Source organism: Salmo salar, chromosome 09, assembly GCF_965601325.2.
Source record: "Salmo salar chromosome 09, fSalSal1, whole genome shotgun sequence".
Lineage (NCBI taxonomy): Eukaryota > Metazoa > Chordata > Actinopteri > Salmoniformes > Salmonidae > Salmo > Salmo salar.
The window spans coordinates 97304543-97322201 of record NC_138299.1 but is presented as its reverse complement, the minus strand read 5'-3'; the positions used below and the strand labels follow the sequence as shown (position 1 = coordinate 97322201).

Here is a 17659-nt window from a genome sequence, read left to right as displayed (position 1 = left end):
CACACAGACACAGCGTGTACACATGCTGCAGTAGAGCCAGTACTGTTTTTTCTTCAGACAAGCATGCGTCAAAACTTTGTTCATTTGCACAATGTCTCTTGTTCACATTCACTTGTAAATGTCCAAACATGACATTCGTAGCACCTACCTATACACATGTAACTTTATGAGCACGATTGCTTATCTTTGCAATTTGTTTATTTTTGTTTGTGATCGTTAGCATATTTAGCTAGCAGCATCTATAAAAATGTGCTATTACCTGTGCTACTTTTGTTAGCATTTTTTGGCACCCCCTTGCGTACTAAGCCGATAATACCGTATATCCCGGTATGAGAGAAGGACGGTACGATGATATGAAAATCTGGATACCGCCCAACACTAGCTGTCACCCTACATTAGAGATGGTGTCACACACTCAACACCCCGAAATCATCTAGCCTTCTGGTCCCGTATTCATAAAGCATCCGTCCCCACCAGGGAGCTAAACACAATTTAATGGACTACCACCTACCATTGGCCAATAAAATTGATTGTCTGCAAATATAAATCGCTAGAAAGGTAAGACAAAGCTGAGTAGGCTAGGGCTGGGTGATATATCGAATTCATGTTTTAGCACGATATTCCAGATGCCTGTATCATAAGAATCAAGTTCATATTTTATTTAATATATTTTTTTTATTAGTGTTTGTGTCCTCTTTTTCTCATGTTATTTTTTTGGGATGCGTCTCCTTCGCTCTTTCTGTGCTGTGTGCACCTTCCCATTTACAAACATGAAGCCCCTCCCCCTGCCACTCACAACAACAAAGAGTGATCTCTTCTTCCTCTCTGACAAGCGGTTTCAACTTGATCATTGAATTTGAGGTTTGGTCCAACAGAATTAGTCATATGGACACCGAAACACATTGAGACATTATTTTACTGTAATTGAGAAGTTAAACTTTCTAATGATACCCTTTTTGTGTCTCAACTCCTCAAATTGTGCACAGAGCAGACACTACTATAACAGGAGTATCAATGAACATTGATTCTGGAAAATGTATGCTCAGTTTGTCATGCGCCGTGAGCAACATTTTAACCAAAGACCGTTATACTAGCTGTCTAGTCTGTGTGTTATAAATGTGCAATAAACATAAAAACACAATTATATAAAGAACTGGCAACACGTTCTCATTCTGAAAAATAAGGTTGGCAAATTGATTTCAACATTTGAACAAAGTGGACAAGCTAGCGTGCAACATCATTAAGTTTTCTGACGACACGACGGTGGCTGGCCTTATCACCGACGAGACAGCCTATATGGAGGTCATTGGCCTGGCAGTATGGTGCCAGGACAACAACCTCTCCCTCAACAAGACAAAGGAGTTGTTCGTGGACTACAGGAAGCGGAGGGCGGAGTACGTCCCCATCGACGGGGCTGTAATGGAGCGGGTCGAATGATTCAAGTTCCTCGGTGTCCACATCACTAAGGAATTATCATGGTCCACACACACCAACACAGTTGTGAAGAAGGCACGATGCCGCTTCCCCCTCAGGAGGCTGAAACGATTCAGCAAGGACCCTCAGATCCTCAAAAGGTTCTACAGCTGCACCACTGAGAGCATTTTGACTGGCTGAGTCACTGCTTGGTATTGAAAGTACTTGGTACGGCAACTGCTTGGCATCCGACCCCAAGGCGCTACAGAGGGCAGTGCGTATGGCCCAGTACATCACTGGGGCCGAGCTTCCTGCCATCCAGGACCTCTATACCAAGTGGTGTCAGAAGAAGGCCCTAAAAATTGTCAAAGACTCCAGCCACCAATGTCATAGACTGTTCTCTCTGCTACCGCACAGCACTAATGCACCAAGTCTGGAACCAACAGCAGCCCAAACAGCTTCTACCCACGAGCCATAAGACTGCTAAATGAGTTAAATAGTTAACCAATAGTTACCCGGACTATCTGCATTGACCCTTTTTGCACTAATCTCTTTTGACTCATCACATACGCTGCTGTTACTGTTTATTATCTATCCTGTTACCTAGTCACTTTATCCCCACCTACATCTACCTCAATTACCTCATACTCATAGGCTCGATACTGGTACCCCGTGTATATAGCCAAGTTATCCTTACCCATTGTGTTATTCTTTTTCTATTACTTATTTTTTCTCATAATTTAGCATTTCACTGTTAGTCTACACCTGTTGTTTACCAAGCATGTGACAAATAACATTTGATTTGACTTTTCTTAAATAATGACCTATTTTTTTCTTCAAATAAATTGAAAAAATAAATAAAACTGTCTCCACACCTGGTTATTGGATTTTCAACATCGCAGAACCAACATTATTTTTGTAAACTTAAGTTTACAATTTGAATTTAGAAAAACAAAAACAAAATTGCATAGACCAAATTATTAGCACCCTGGAGACCGTACTTGGTTGCAAAGCCTTTGGCCAAGATAACTGCAACAAATGCTTCTTGTAACCATCAATGAGCTTGCTGCACTCTTCAGCAGAAAACTGTTTAAATTCTTCAATGTTTGAGAGGTGCCCTCCAACTGCTGTTTTCAGCTCTCACCATAGGTTTTGAATGTGATTTACATCTGGACTCTTCACTGGCCACTTCAGGACAGACCAGCGTTTCTTCATGAACCATTCCAGGATGCTTTTTGTGTGTGTTTTGGGCTGTTGCCCTACTGGAAGACATACAACTTTCAAGAGAAAGTTTTTGGACACTAGGTTGAACATTGCACTCCAAAACATCTTGATAATCTGCTGATTTAATGATTTCTTGCACACATTTAAAGGCCCCCAGTACTAAAAGGCAGCAAAGCAAACCCACAGCATTATCAAACATGTCCCTAAATCTGAGGGTGGTATTAACCTTCAACCTTCCAGATTTGGAATTGTATCAACTCACCACCCAGGGCTTTTACTTGCAACATATAGTTGGGTACATATTGAAGATGTGCATGCTCATCCCCACAATCTTTCCATGTCTGTTTTCATAGGATAAAGCTAAGAACATTAACAACTTCCTAGTTAACATTTTACGAATTGTACAAGAACCTCTATCACTCCATAAAAACACACCACCATTGGAACAATCCTTGGATAGCTTTTCAGAATTCACCGATAAATTGGCCCACATGGAAAACTAAAAAGGCTTAGAAACCGTAAATGACTTGATAAAAGGAAATACAATTATTTCCATGACATAATTCAAAAGCGATTTTAGACTGACCAATGTAGACATTTTCAAATATATGCAACTTAAAAAAGTTTTATACAACATTTCAACGTGAAAGCTTTTAGACTTCAGAGCAAAGTTGAGGAAATCTTATGAGTCAGAAAAGGATGTTCATATGACAGGTAAGATATACAAACCCGTGCAGAGCGCCTATCCAACTGACAATCTCTCAGAAAAAATAAAATAAACTGTTGGAGACTTAAAAATAACTGATATTGGCACAAAATGGAAGAAGTGTTGGAACATAAGTAATGAAATCACAGTTAACAAAAATGTATGCTTAATCCAGCATAAACTAATGTTTAGAATTTATTATATAAGAGACAATTCACAAATTCTACAGCACAACAGTAAAGTCACATTTTAAGTATAAAACTAACAATACCTCAATAATCCACGCCTTCTGGAAGTGCTATAAAGTCCAATAGTTATGGGTAGTTAGAAAGCTGGCAGTCAGAAGTTTTACAATATAGTTTACTTCCGTCTATCTGCATATTTCAAGACAAGGCATATGGGGTGCAGTGAGATACCCAATGGGTTGGACAATACCCTATGTGTCACTTATATTGAAGAAGCTATTACGTAAATACTAGAAGTCAAATGATAACCCAACGTTAAGAGAATCGAAGAATCAAATACTTCATTTAAATATTGAAAATAAAAATCTGTTTACAGACAAAAACAGCCTAACAAGTCATATGGGGCAGTTACAAGCATTATAAACAGCATCAGTTGTGGATATGGTGGGAACATTTTGCTCTGAGCAAGTGTGATGTCATTCATTTTGTGGAAATGTATGTAAATGTTAATTTGTAAATTTTTTGGGGTCTATGTTCTGTGCATTCGGAATGTATTCAGACCCCTTGACTTTTTCCACATTTTGTCTTATTACAGCCTTATCCTAAAATAGATTTTTTTTTAAAGTGTCCCTCAATCTACACACACAAATACCCCATAAAGACAAAGCAAAAACTGTATTTTAAACATTTATTTATTAAAAATAAACAAATATTTTATTTACATAAGTAATCAGACCCTTTGCTATGAGACTCGAAATTGAGCTCAGGTGCATCCTGTTTCCATTGATCATCCTTGAGATGTTTCTACAACTTGATTAGACTCCACCAGTGGTAAATTCAACTGATTGGACATGATTTGGAAAGGCACACTCCTGTCTATATAAAGTCCCACAGTTGACAGTGCATGTCAGAGCAAAAACCAAGCCATGAGGTTGAAGGAATTGTCCGTAGAGCTCAAGAGACAGGATTGTGTCGAGGCACAGATCTGGGGAATGGTACCAAAAAAATGTATGCAGCATTGAAGGTCCCCAAGAACACAGTTGCCTACATCATTCTTAAATGGAAGAAGTTGGAACCAAAGAGTCTTCCTAGAGCCGCCCGGCCAAACCGAGCAATCAGGGGAGAAGGGCCTTGGTCAGGGAGGTGACCAAGAACCCGATGGTCACTCTGACAGAGCTCCAGAGTTCCTCTGTGGAGATGGGAGAACCTGTCAGAAGGACAACCATCTCTGCAGCACTCCACCAATCAGGCCTTTATGGTAGAGTGGTCAGACGGAAGCCCGCTTGGAGTTTGCCAAAAGGCACCTAAAGTACCCAGATCATGAGAAACAAGATTCTCTGGCCTGATAAAACCAAAAATGAACTCTGATCTGAATGCCAAGCATCACATCTGGAGGAAACCTGGCACCATCCCTACGGTGAAGCATGGTGGTGGCAGCAGCAGCATCATGCTGTGGGGATGTTTTTCAGCAGCATGGACTGGGAGATTAGTCAGGATCGAGGGAAAGATCAATCAATGGAATTTATTTAAAGCCCTTTTTACATCAGCCTATGTAAACGGAGCAAAGTACATAGAGATCCTTGATGAAAACCTGCTCTAGAGCACTCAGGACCTCAGACTGGGGGCGAAGGTTCACCTTCCAACAGGTACTTTTAAACTCGGACAAAACAGAGATGCTTGTTCTAGGTCCCAAGAAACAAAGAGATCTTCTGTTGAATCTGACAATTAATCTGGATGGTTGTACAGTCGTCTCAAATAAAACTGTGAAGGACCTCGGCGTTACTCTGGACCCTGATCTCTCTTTTGAAGAACATATCAAGACTGTTTCAAGGACAGCTTTTTTCCATCTACGTAACATTGCAAAAATCAGAAATTTTCTGTCCAAAAATGACGCAGAAAAATTAATCCATGCTTTTGTTACTTCTAGGCTGGACTACTGCAATGCTCTACTTTCCGGCTACCCGGATAAAGCACTAAATAAACTTCAGTTAGTGCTAAATACGGCTGCTAGAATCCTGACTAGAACCAAAAAATTTGATCATATTACTCCAGTGTTAGCCTCCCTACACTGGCTTCCTGTTAAGGCAAGGGCTGATTTCAAGGTTTTACTGCTAACCTACAAAGCATTACATGGGCTTGCTCCTACCTATCTTTCCGATTTGGTCCTGCCGTACATACCTACACGTACGCTACGGTCACAAGACGCAGGCCTCCTAATTGTCCCTAGAATTTCTAAGCAAACGGCTGGAGGTAGGGCTTTCTCCTATAGAGCTCCATTTTTATGGAATGGTCTGCCTACCAATGTGAGAGACGCAGACTCAGTCTCAACCTTTAAGTCTTTACTGAAGACTTATCTCTTCAGTAGGTCCTATGATTAAGTATAGTCTGGCCCAGGAGTGTGAAGGTGAACGGAAAGGCTGGAGCAACGAACCGCCCTTGCTGTCTCTGCCTTGCCGGTTCCCCTCTTTCCACTGGGATTCTCTGCCTCTAACCCTTTTACAGAGGCTGAGTCACTGGCCTACTGGTGTTCTTCCATGCCGTCCATGGGAGGGGTGCGTCACTTGAGTGGGTTGAGTCACTGACGTGGTCTTCCTGTCTGGGTTGGCGCCCCCCCCCCCCCCTTGGGTTGTGCCATGGCGGAGATCGTTGTGGGCTATACTCGGCCCTGTCTTAGGACGGTAAGTTGGTGGTTGGAGACATCCCTCTAGTGGTGTGGGGGCTGTGCTTTGGCAAAGTGGGTGGGGTTATATCCTGCCTGTTTGGCCCTGTCCGGGGGTATCATCGGATGGGGCCACAGTGTCTTCTGATCCCTCCTGTCTCAGCCTCCAGTATTTATGCTGCAGTAGTTTATGTGTCGGGGGGCTAGGGTCAGTCTGTTACATCTGGAGTATTTCTCTTGTCTTATCCGGTGTCCTGTGTGTATTTAAATATGCTCTCTCTAATTCTCTCTTTCTCTCTTTCTGTCTTTCTCTCGGAGGACCTGAGCCCTAGGACCATGCCTCAGGACTACCTGGTATGATGACTCCTTGCTGTCCCCAGTCCACCTGGCCGTGCTGCTGCTCCAGTTTCAACTGTTCTGCCTGCGGCTATGGAACCCTGACCTGTTCACCGGACGTGCTTGTTGCACCCTCGACAACTACTATGATTATTATTATTTGACCATGCTGGTCATTTATGAACATTTTAACATTTTAACATTTTGACCATGTTCTGTTTTAATATCCACCCTGCACAGCCAGAAGAGGACTGGCCACCCCTCATAGCCTGGTTCCTCTCTAGGTTTCTTCCTAGGTTTTTGGCCTTTCTAGGGAGTTTTTCCTAGGGAGTTTTTCCTAGCCACCGTGCTTCTTTCACATGCTTTGCTTGCTGTTTGGGGTTTTAGGCTGGGTTTCTGTACAGCACTTTGAGAATATCAGCTGATGTACGAAGGGCTATATAAAAATAAATTTGATTTGATTTGATTTGATTTGACAACGACCCGAAGCACACCGCCAAGACAACGCAGGAGTGGCTTCGGGACAAGTCTCTGAATGTCCTTGAGTGGCCCAGCCAGAGCCCAAACTTGAACCCGATCGAACGTCTCAGAGACCTGAAAATAGCTGTGCAGCAGCACTCCCCATCCAAACTGACAGAGCTTAAGAGGATTTCCAGAGAAGAATGGGAGACACTCCCCAAATACAGTTGTGCCAAGTTTGTAGTGTCATACCCAAGAAGACTCAAGGCTGTAATCGCTGCCAAAGGTGCTTCAACAAAGTACTGAGTAAAGGGTCTGAAAACTTGTGTAAAAAAATTGGTTTTATTTTTTTATACATTTGCATCAAAACAAAAAACATTTTTTGCTTTGTCATTATGGGGTATTGTGTAGAGATTGATGAGGGGGGAAAAACAATTTGAATCCATTTTAGAATAAGGCTGTAACGTAACAAAATGTGGAAAAAGTCAAAGGGTCTGAATACTTCCCGAAAACACTATGTGTGAGTAGTTAAAGTCAACATTATTAAGCCTAATAATAATAATTAATAAATCAATCAATAGCATATTATATGTAAGCCGACTCATTCATCCCACATAGGCTTTATCCACTGGTCTCTAACCACCTACCTCCTAACTACACTTCAACCCCCAACCCCAGTCCCTATCCTGTAGGCTGGGCTTTGACTGTAGTCAACACCTCAAACCTCAACCCCTATCCTGTAGGCTGGGCTTGTATTGACAGCAGTCACATCACTCATACAGTGAAGTCAAACCCGGGTGGGTTCAAATAATATTATGAATAATTTCAAATACTTTATCTGTGCTTGATTGAGTTTGCCTGTTGAACTAGAACTAATGGAAAAGTCTCCTAAATGCAAACTCCGCCCACCTGGCAATCTAGCCAGGCTATAGCAAACACTCAAGGTAGTGGAACAATTTCATATTATTTGAACCCATGTCTGTCAGACGGAGCAATCAACCTCTGGTGTTAATTTCTGGCATCATGCAACTGGTGGACCAGGCCAGGAGGATGTGCCCACAAGACCAGATACTTCCTGTCAGCCTCAGACTAGGGCAATGTTCTAAATGGCTCTCTATTCCCTATATAGTGCACTACTTCCTTAATGGGCTCTGGCCAAAAGTAGTGCACTATATAGGGAATAGGGTGTTTGGGACACAGCTGATACAAGGTCTGTCTGAATACATTACTACTTGGTGTCAAATCCTTGCTTCCCCCGTCCTCGGTTTCCTCAATTATTCTCAAAGCTCATTGGAGGTCAGAGTGCTAATTCCTCTCAAAATTAGCTTTGGGAGGAATCGAGGAGACAAAGACGGAGAACAAGAATTTGACAGCCAGTAACATTTTCAGACACAGCCTGAAACTCAGACTAGTGTTTGACTGCAGCTAGCTAGGTAAAGTCATCAAGGAAAGCATTGAGGCCTCAAACTAACAATGACATGGTACTAACTTGGGTTGATAGTACATTTACACTTGGTCTGAAACAAGCTTGGGGCTTTATGAGAAGAAGTGGAATAGGCCTAGCAACTAACAATACAGTTAAGTAGGTTTTTCTTTCTAATAATACATTGTTATTGATTATCGCATTGTTGGGTTTTGAGTTTGCAAGAAAGCCATTTCACTTTACTTGTGACATTAAAACTTGAAACCTTAAAAAAAAAGGTAGGGGAGTGGATGATAAAACCAGTCAGTATCTGGTGTGACCACCATTTGCCACATGCATCTCTTTCACATAGAGTTGATCAGGATGTTGATTGTGGCCTGTGGAATTTTGTCGCACTCCTCTTCAATGGCTGTGCAAAATTGTACAACAGCATGTTCCAGTTCGCAAGTCGATTCAGAGCAACCCAAACATGCTCAACGGGTGACATGTCTGGTGAGTATGCAGGCCATGGAACTGGTACATTTCAGCTTCCAGGAATTGTGTACAGATCCTTGAGACATGGGGCCGTGCATTAACATGCTGAAACATGAGGTGATGGCGGCGGATGAATGGCACAACAATGGGCCTCAAGATCTCGTCACAGTATCTCTGTGCATTCAAATTGCCATAGATAAAATGCAATTGTGTTCGTTGGCCGTAGCTTATGCCTGCCCATACCATAACCCCACCACTACCATGGGGTACTCTGTTCACAACATTGACATCAGCAAACCGCTCGCCCACACCACGCTCATTGTCTGCCATCTGCCCGGTACAGTTGAAACCGAGATTCATCCGAAGAGCGCACTTCTCCAGCATGCCATTGGCCATTGAAGGTGAGCATTTTCCCACTGAAGTCGGTTACGACGCCGAACTGCAGTCAGGTCAAGACCCTGGTGAGGACGATGAGTACGCAGATGAGCTTCCCTGAGACTGTTTCTGACGGTTTGTGCAGAAATTCTTCCGTTGTGAAACCCCACAGTTTTATCAGCTGTCTGGGTGGCTGGTCTCAGACAATTCCGCAAGTGAAGCTGGATGTGGAAGTCCTGGGCTGGCGTGGTTACACATGGTGTGCGGTTGGGAGGCCAGTTGGACGTACTGCCAAATTCTCTAAAATGGCGTTGGAGGCGGCTTACGGTAGAGAAATTAACATTAAATTCAGCATACCAATTGTACGCTCCCTCAGCATACCAATTGTACATTTTAGAGTAGCCTTTTATTGTCCAACATAAGGTGCACCTGTGTAATGATCATACTGTTTTCAGTTCATGAAAATAAATAGCTTGCCAGCTACTTAACCCTGTTGCCCAAAGATAACAATATAAGCAGCCAGCTAGCTTCATCTGGCTAGTGATGCTCGACTGGACCGGGTTATATGTTGTGAAGCTAGCCACAATAAGGATTAGGCGTAATAGCGGAATTTGCAGGTTTGCCTTCAAAATAAAAGTACCTCTTTGAAAGTGATACAGAAGGTTACAATTGGTGGAATCATGCAATATTTAGACTAGATAATGTTAAAACATGGTTGGAATGTGAATTAATGAAATGGGGTATCAGTCTACTGTGACACCCACAGAACACAACTGAAGAGTTTATGCAAATATTAGCGTTGCAGCTGTTATTGCGGGACTGTGACTGTGTGAAATCTTCTCCCCAGTCAGCCTATTGTGTGTATTGACATTCATATTGCACTGTACAGCTTTACCTAAGGATTGGGGATCAATGAAATGGGGTATCAGTCTAAATACACAATATATTTTTTTTCCCCAACGTCCTCCTCAGTGTTATCAAACTCCAAAACATCCACGCAGTATTGTTTTTCATCTGGAATAGTGTTCAATACACATAGGTTGACAATAAATGTGGCTCAATTCCGTTGTTTCAGAGTCCCATAGGTAAGGCTGTACAGTAAAATAAGTATGCCCCCAAAGCAATTCTAAAGTATAGTACATCCAGTGCGATTTCAGATGTCAAATTAACTAATTGTTTTTTGGTGATTTTATAAAACATTCCAACCTCATTTAGCATGATCTATTCAATTATGGCATAATTCTACTATTTGTATTCATTTGCATCACTGTCAATGATATACTTTTATTTTGAAGGCTAGCCGCAAAGTCCACTATTGTGGCTAGCTTCACATAGATGGGTCCGACCACCATTAACCAAATAAGAACGGTCTTATAAATTAAGGTTATTTTTGATGATGACGACACCTAGCTATATATTTAGCTAGCCAACTATAGCTACTGAAACAGATGTAATTTTGCTATGTTTTTGGGGAAGAACATTGTTTGCATCCATGAGCTAGCTAGCTTTTTTTATTTTAATGACCAGCACCGTAGGTGCGCTAGACAACTTTACCAGCATCATAGCATACGTATCGTTGAATCATTGTGACAGTGCAATCAATGTGTAATAACTACGTTAAAAAATGTATGAACGTGTTAAATTATTGTGTGATGTGCAGTCATATTCAGGTCCTGATTGGTCAACAAGCTTATTCGACACGTCAAATAGTGTTATATGACGTGTGTCTTTTTTGACATGCAAAGACCCAAACGGCTTCCCACAGCAAAGACCCAAACGGCTTCCCATAGCAAAGACCCAAACGGCTTCCCATAGCAAAGAACCAAATGGCTTCCCACAGCAAAGACCCAAACGGCTTCCCACAGCAAAGAACCAAATGGCTTCCCACAGCAAAGACCCAAACGGCTTCCCATAGCAAAGACCCAAACGGCTTCCCATAGCAAAGAACCAAATGGCTTCCCACAGCAAAGACCCAAACGGCTTCCCATAGCAAAGACCCAAACGGCTTCCCACAGCAAAGAACCAAATGGCTTCCCACAGCAAAGACCCAAACGGCTTCCCATAGCAAAGACCCAAACGGCTTCCCATAGCAAAGACCCAAACGGCTTCCCATAGCAAAGACCCAAACGGCTTCCCATAGCAAAGACCCAAACGGCTTCCCATAGCAAAGACCCAAACGGCTTCCCATAGCAAAGACCCAAACGGCTTCCCATAGCAAAGACCCAAACGGCTTCCCATAGCAAAGACCCAAACGGCTTCCCATAGCAAAGACCCAAACGGCTTCCCATAGCAAAGACCCAAACGGCTTCCCATAGCAAAGACCCAAACGGCTTCCCATAGCAAAGACCCAAACGGCTTCCCATAGCAAAGACCCAAACGGCTTCCCATAGCAAAGAACCAAATGACTTCCCACAGCAAAGACCCAAACGGCTTCCCACAGCAAAGAACCAAATGGCTTCCCACAGCAAAGACCCAAACGGCTTCCCATAGCAAAGACCCAAACGGCTTCCCATAGCAAAGAACCAAATGGCTTCCCACAGCAAAGACCCAAACGGCTTCCCACAGCAAAGACCCAAACGGCTTCCCACAGCAAAGAACCAAATGGCTTCCCACAGCAAAGACCCAAACGGCTTCCCATAGCAAAGACCCAAACGGCTTCCCATAGCAAAGACCCAAACGGCTTCCCATAGCAAAGACCCAAACGGCTTCCCATAGCAAAGACCCAAACGGCTTCCCATAGCAAAGACCCAAACGGCTTCCCATAGCAAAGACCCAAACGGCTTCCCATAGCAAAGACCCAAACGGCTTCCCATAGCAAAGACCCAAACGGCTTCCCATAGCAAAGACCCAAACGGCTTCCCATAGCAAAGACCCAAACGGCTTCCCATAGCAAAGACCCAAACGGCTTTCCATAGCAAAGACCCAAACGGCTTCCCATAGCAAAGACCCAAACGGCTTCCCATAGCAAAGACCCAAACGGCTTCCCATAGCAAAGACCCAAACGGCTTCCCATAGCAAAGACCCAAACGGCTTCCCATAGCAAAGACCCAAACGGCTTCCCATAGCAAAGACCCAAACGGCTTTCCATAGCAAAGACCCAAACGGCTTCCCATAGCAAAGACCCAAACGGCTTCCCATAGCAAAGACCCAAACGGCGTTCAATAGGAAAATAAATCCTGGTTGAGAATGAAATGACTGAACAACGAAACAGCACAGCAAGTAAGTGAAAGAAATAGGTTTTGATTGTTTTACTGGTAATGGGGACATACATAAATGCCAACGTAAATGACAACAAAATAATGTGTGTGTGTGTGCAACCTTTATTTAACTAAGCAAGTCAGTTAAGAACAAATTCTTATTTACAATGACGGCCTACCCCGGACGACGCTGGGCCAATTGTGCGCCGCCCTATGGGAGTCCCAATCACGGCCGTATATGATACAGTCTGGATTCGAACCAGGGACTGTAGTGACACCTCTTGCACTGAGATGCAGTGCCTTAGACCGCTGCGTCCATGTGTGTTAACTATTTAATTCTACTACAATGCTTAAAAAGGCCGCTGCAATGTTAAATATCAGTTATCGGTATCGTTCTTTCTTTGGCAAGGAAAATATCGGTATCGGACAAAAATGTAATATCAGTGCATCACCAATAATAACTAGTCTATACTAGTGTTACTGTAGACATTACTGCATATAACAACTAGTCTATACTAGTATTACTGTATCTGTAATTAAGAAAACAGAGAGTAGGCAGACAAAGCAACTGTGTAGTAGAACAGGCCCCTAGATGTGAATGTAACAATGACATGTCTCTGTGAGGTTAAAGTGGAATTCCCCTAGCTGGGCCTAGGCCTATATAGACACTGATTGTGTCCTCTAGTCCCCAGAGCCCTTTATGACAGTGGTCTACTGTACCGTAACTATATACACGTGTTCCAAATGGTAGCCGATTCCCTATATAGTGCACTACTTTACTTTTGACCAGACTGTGGAATAGTGTGCCTTTTGAGATCACAGACTGAAATGTGGCGATTATTTAGAAAACATTTCTAATGCCTGCGGTAAGACAACATTATGGTATCACAGAAACACATGACCCACTTTCTACTATCTATCGCTTTAGAGGCAATAGCTCTGCTGAAAAGATAAGACAAGATAACATTTATTAGGCTGGTGACTGAAAGCGTCTAAAATATTCATCTGTGATATTTCATTCCCCTGCACAAGTGTTTTAGGGCATGTTGATACATGCAAAATAAAAATTTGAAAAAAAAAAAAAAAAAAAACACTAGGATAATCTCTAACCGTCTCCAGTTCAGTAACTGACTGGACAGAGTTGCCTTGACATGTTCAAAAACCAAGGAGGAGCTCTAAGAATATTCCTTGAATCCCACTGTCAGTAATATGTTCCAGAAATCTCCCCTGCCCTGGCTGCCCTGTACACTAGTTCTATTCCACAGTTTTCAACATAACACTGTGACACCACCCAAGGGTTGCACATTTTGGGGAATATTCAAAGGTGGAAAGTTTCCGTGGGAATTAACGGGAATATATGGGAATTAACAGAAATATATGCAAATTAATACCATTTAAATGTAAATGTTTTTTGCATTGGATAGATTTACAATATCATATGGAGACAGAAACATAAACATTTTACCTTATAGACATATTTACAAATGATTAAATCCTTCCAAAATAAATAAAAAAAACTATTTAGTTGAATTGAACTTTAATGAAATGAGTTGACTCTTCACATGGGATGATTTCACTGAACAAAAAAAAAGGGGAATATTGAATGACCCATCGCATCTCCCAAAATCGTCTTCACCATACATATGTAAAATGATAGTCTAGAAACTAAAGCTTTGGTTGTCTTCCTCTCAGGCTTCCATGTCTTCTCCCTGGACCTCCTCAATGTCCACCTCTTGAACATCAGACTCTGAGGACTCATCTTCACTGTCACTTTCCAAACTTGTTGAGGATGGCTCGTTGTCAGGCTCAAAAAGCCAAAAATTTGCCCGGATGGCCACCAATTTTTCAACCCTTGTATTGGTCAGCCTGATGCGTGCTTTGGTGTGTGTTCCCAAACAAGGACCAGTTGCGCTCTGAGGCGGCTGATGTTGGTGGGATTTGGAGGATGATGAGGCAACAGGGGAGAGAGCCTCAGATCCACAAAGTCCCTTCCACCAGGTGGCTGATGAGATATGTTGGCACAACTTCCATAAGCCCTTGCTTGGAAGTGTACTTCGCCAGACTGCCAAGAACCTTGCCCTCATCCAGGCCACGGTGGGCGAGACATGGTAGTTATGACACCATAGGCCTTGTTGATCTCTGCACCAGGCAGGATGCTCTTGCCAGCATACTTGGTGTCCAACATTTTTGCCCTGTGGCGTGTATGGGCTTCAGGCATACGTCTTCACGCTTTTTGATGTATTTCAGAACTGCAGTTTCCTCTGCTTGGAGCAACAGTGAAGTGGGCAGGGCAGTACAGATTTGTTCTCTTACATCTGCAAGCAGAGTCAGAACCTCAGACAGGATGGCATTGTCTCCCTCAATCTGTGCAATGACTACTGCTATACGTTTCAGGTTGCTTACCACTCTCTCCCAAAATACATCATCCAGGAGGATCCTCTTGATGGGGCTGCCCATAAATAGGCAGACTGTGGTATGGCCATCTCTTGGAGAGACTCCTTCCCCTCCAGGAGACTGTCAAACATGATGACAACACCACCCCAACGGGTGCTGCTGGGCAGCTTCAATGTGGTGCTCTTATTCTTCTCACTTTGCTTGGTGAGGTAGATTGCTGCTATAACTTGATGACCCTTCACATACCTAACCATTTCCTTGGCTCTCTTGTAGTGTATCCATTGTTTTCAGTGCCATGATGTCCTTGAGGAGCAGACTCAATGGGTGTGTTGTGAGGGTAGGACTCCTCCACTTTAGACCAAGCAGCCTTCATGTTCGCAGCATTGTCTTTCACCAGTGCAAATACCTTCTGTGGTCCAAGGTCATTGATGACTGCCTTCAGCTCATCTGCAATGTAGAGACCGGTGTGTCTGTTGTCCCTTGTGTCTGTGCTCTTGTAGAATACTGGTTGAGGGGTGGAAATTATGTAATTAATTATTCCTTGCCCACGAACATCAGAGATGATTGCAATACATTCTGCTTTCTCTATGATTTGCTTGACCTTCACTTGAACTCTGTTGAGCTCTGCATCCAGCAAATGAATAGATAAAGCATGTCTGGTTGGAGGGGTGTCTGCTGGGTGAAGAACATTCAGAAATCTCTTCCAATACACATTGTCTGTGAGCATCAGAGGTGAACCAGTTGCATACTCAGCTCAAGCAAGACATTCATGAGCATTTCTCTGACTACATTCCTCCATTGAGTCAAAAAAACTTCTGATTCCAGGAGGACCATGAGCTGCTGCTATCGATAAGGTGTCTGATTCATAATTTTCCCCTCGAATCGAAGTAGAGGGACTTTTGTCAGAGGTTACTTGTGAGCGCTGAGGGAACTTTATGCACGGTCAGATGATTCTGCATCTTTGTTGCATTCTTCACATATGATTTGGCACAGTATTTGCAAATGTACACAGCTTTTCCGTCTACATTAGCTGCAGTGAAATGTCTCCACACATCAGATAGTGCCCGTGGCATTTTCCTGTAAACATTAGAAAAAGAAATAGTAAAAAATAGTAATACAATTCCATGTGCAGATAAATAGTTAAGCAGTTAGATTAAACAACTCCTTTGTAAGATAAATGTTTTAAAATGAAACATGTATGAAAACAGGTGAATTAACACTCCTTAGTTAGCAGGCTCAAGCAAGCTAAAACCCACATTGTAGCAAAAACTAAATAGCAGAAATTGTTAACAAGTTAGAAATTATTTAAACACACTTTGCAGTAGGCTACTATTTACTAGTGAACAAAAAATCATATTCACCCCTCCCAGTATTGTAATCAAAACTTACCAGAAAGCATGTAGTCCTTGGCTCAGACTGTGTAGTAGTGTGGGCTCAATAGCATCTCATTAGTGTGCAAGATCTTGAGAATCAGCTGTACATGTGATGGAAGAATGCACTGTGCATGCAGAGGGTTGCAATTACATTGAATTGGGGATAGTTTAACCAAAATATAGAATTGCCCTTTGTGTATCTCACAAAAAAAGGTTCACTGTTATAAGCTAACTTTTTTGATGAATTTAAGCAAAATTCCCAAAATTCCCATGGAAAAATTCTGGAAATTTACCGGAAAGTTTCCAACCCTTTGCAACTCTAGACCAGCCTCACTCTCGCAACGCAGCAGGCTGGCCAGACCACCACCACCACCAGACCAACTACAGGACTGCTTTTTATTAGCAACATTCTTTCAATTCTTCTCCTTACCTGGCAAAGCTGCTGGAGAAAGAGGAGATAGGGCTGGAGAGACCTTGCATTCCAGAAGCTCCGTCCCCATAGCTACTGTTGTTCCAGACCTCTCCTACGGTCACCAGCGGAGGATACAGGCTGAACACAGAGGGCTTCTGGTCCTTCTGCGGAGAAGCTCCACTGGTAGTGGAAGCCAAGGTGGTGTTGATGCTGCTGTTGACTCCAAAGTGGTAGCTCTGTCCTCCAGAGGTGCTCACCCCACAGATGGAGATGGGGCTGGCGCTGGACAGCTCGGAGGGGGAGGAGGAAGTGGAGCCTCCGGTACTACCACTCATCCGGCAGGAGTAGCTACGAATGGCCGAAGTCTTCTCCTGTTTGATCACCCCTGGAGTACACAGCTGGATGAAGCCAGCTTCCTTCTCGAGCTTCACCACGGGAAAGGTGTTGGGGGTCGGGGAGTTGCCTGTCATAGGGGTGCTGGAGTTGGATTCATCCTGACATGTTAGTAGATTGCTACCATTCAACGTGGTGGTGTTGGAACCGCTAAAATCACCACTATTGGTCGTAGTAGCAGCTGGCTTGGAGGTGGAGATGGAGACCCTACGATCCTGGCTTTCATCCCCCAGGAGAGTGTCATCAGCCAGGGAGGAGAGGAAGGCGTCGTCCCCTACGTAAAAGTCTGAGGGGGAGCCTGTCAGCTCAAAGTCCTGGAGGAGATCCAGAGTGTTGTCGTTAAACAGTTTCTGGTCTTTTCCAATGTACCCTTCCTGGTCCATATCCATAAGGTCCTGGTCACGGGAGAAGTCTGTCTCCGTCCTCATGGACAAGGGGAACAGGTTAGGGTCTGAGCCCCCGATCAGAGAGTCCATGCTGGGTGAGGAGCGGTGGAAGTCAGCGATGCTGTCTTCCAGGCGGGAGTAGGTATCCCCAAGGGTGAAGAGTCCAAGGCCCAGGGACGTGTTAGTCTGTTGGGGCAGGAGCTTAGATAAGAAGAAATACTTCATTAATAACAGATGGGAAATTGGCTTG

At 43.3% G+C, this 17659-nt stretch overlaps 1 protein-coding gene across 2 annotated transcripts in view; it reads right to left on the bottom strand.

Moving 5' to 3' along the window:
• The window catches only part of LOC106612223 (glucocorticoid receptor), an 86430-nt gene that overhangs the window by 59797 nt on the left and 8974 nt on the right, over positions 1-17659 (bottom strand). For both annotated transcript variants that reach the window (XM_045724203.2, XM_045724204.2), the window contains exon 3: positions 16649-17610. In XM_045724203.2, coding sequence (XP_045580159.2) covers positions 16649-17610 — 962 coding nt within the window. The remainder of the gene's footprint in view (positions 1-16648; positions 17611-17659) is intronic.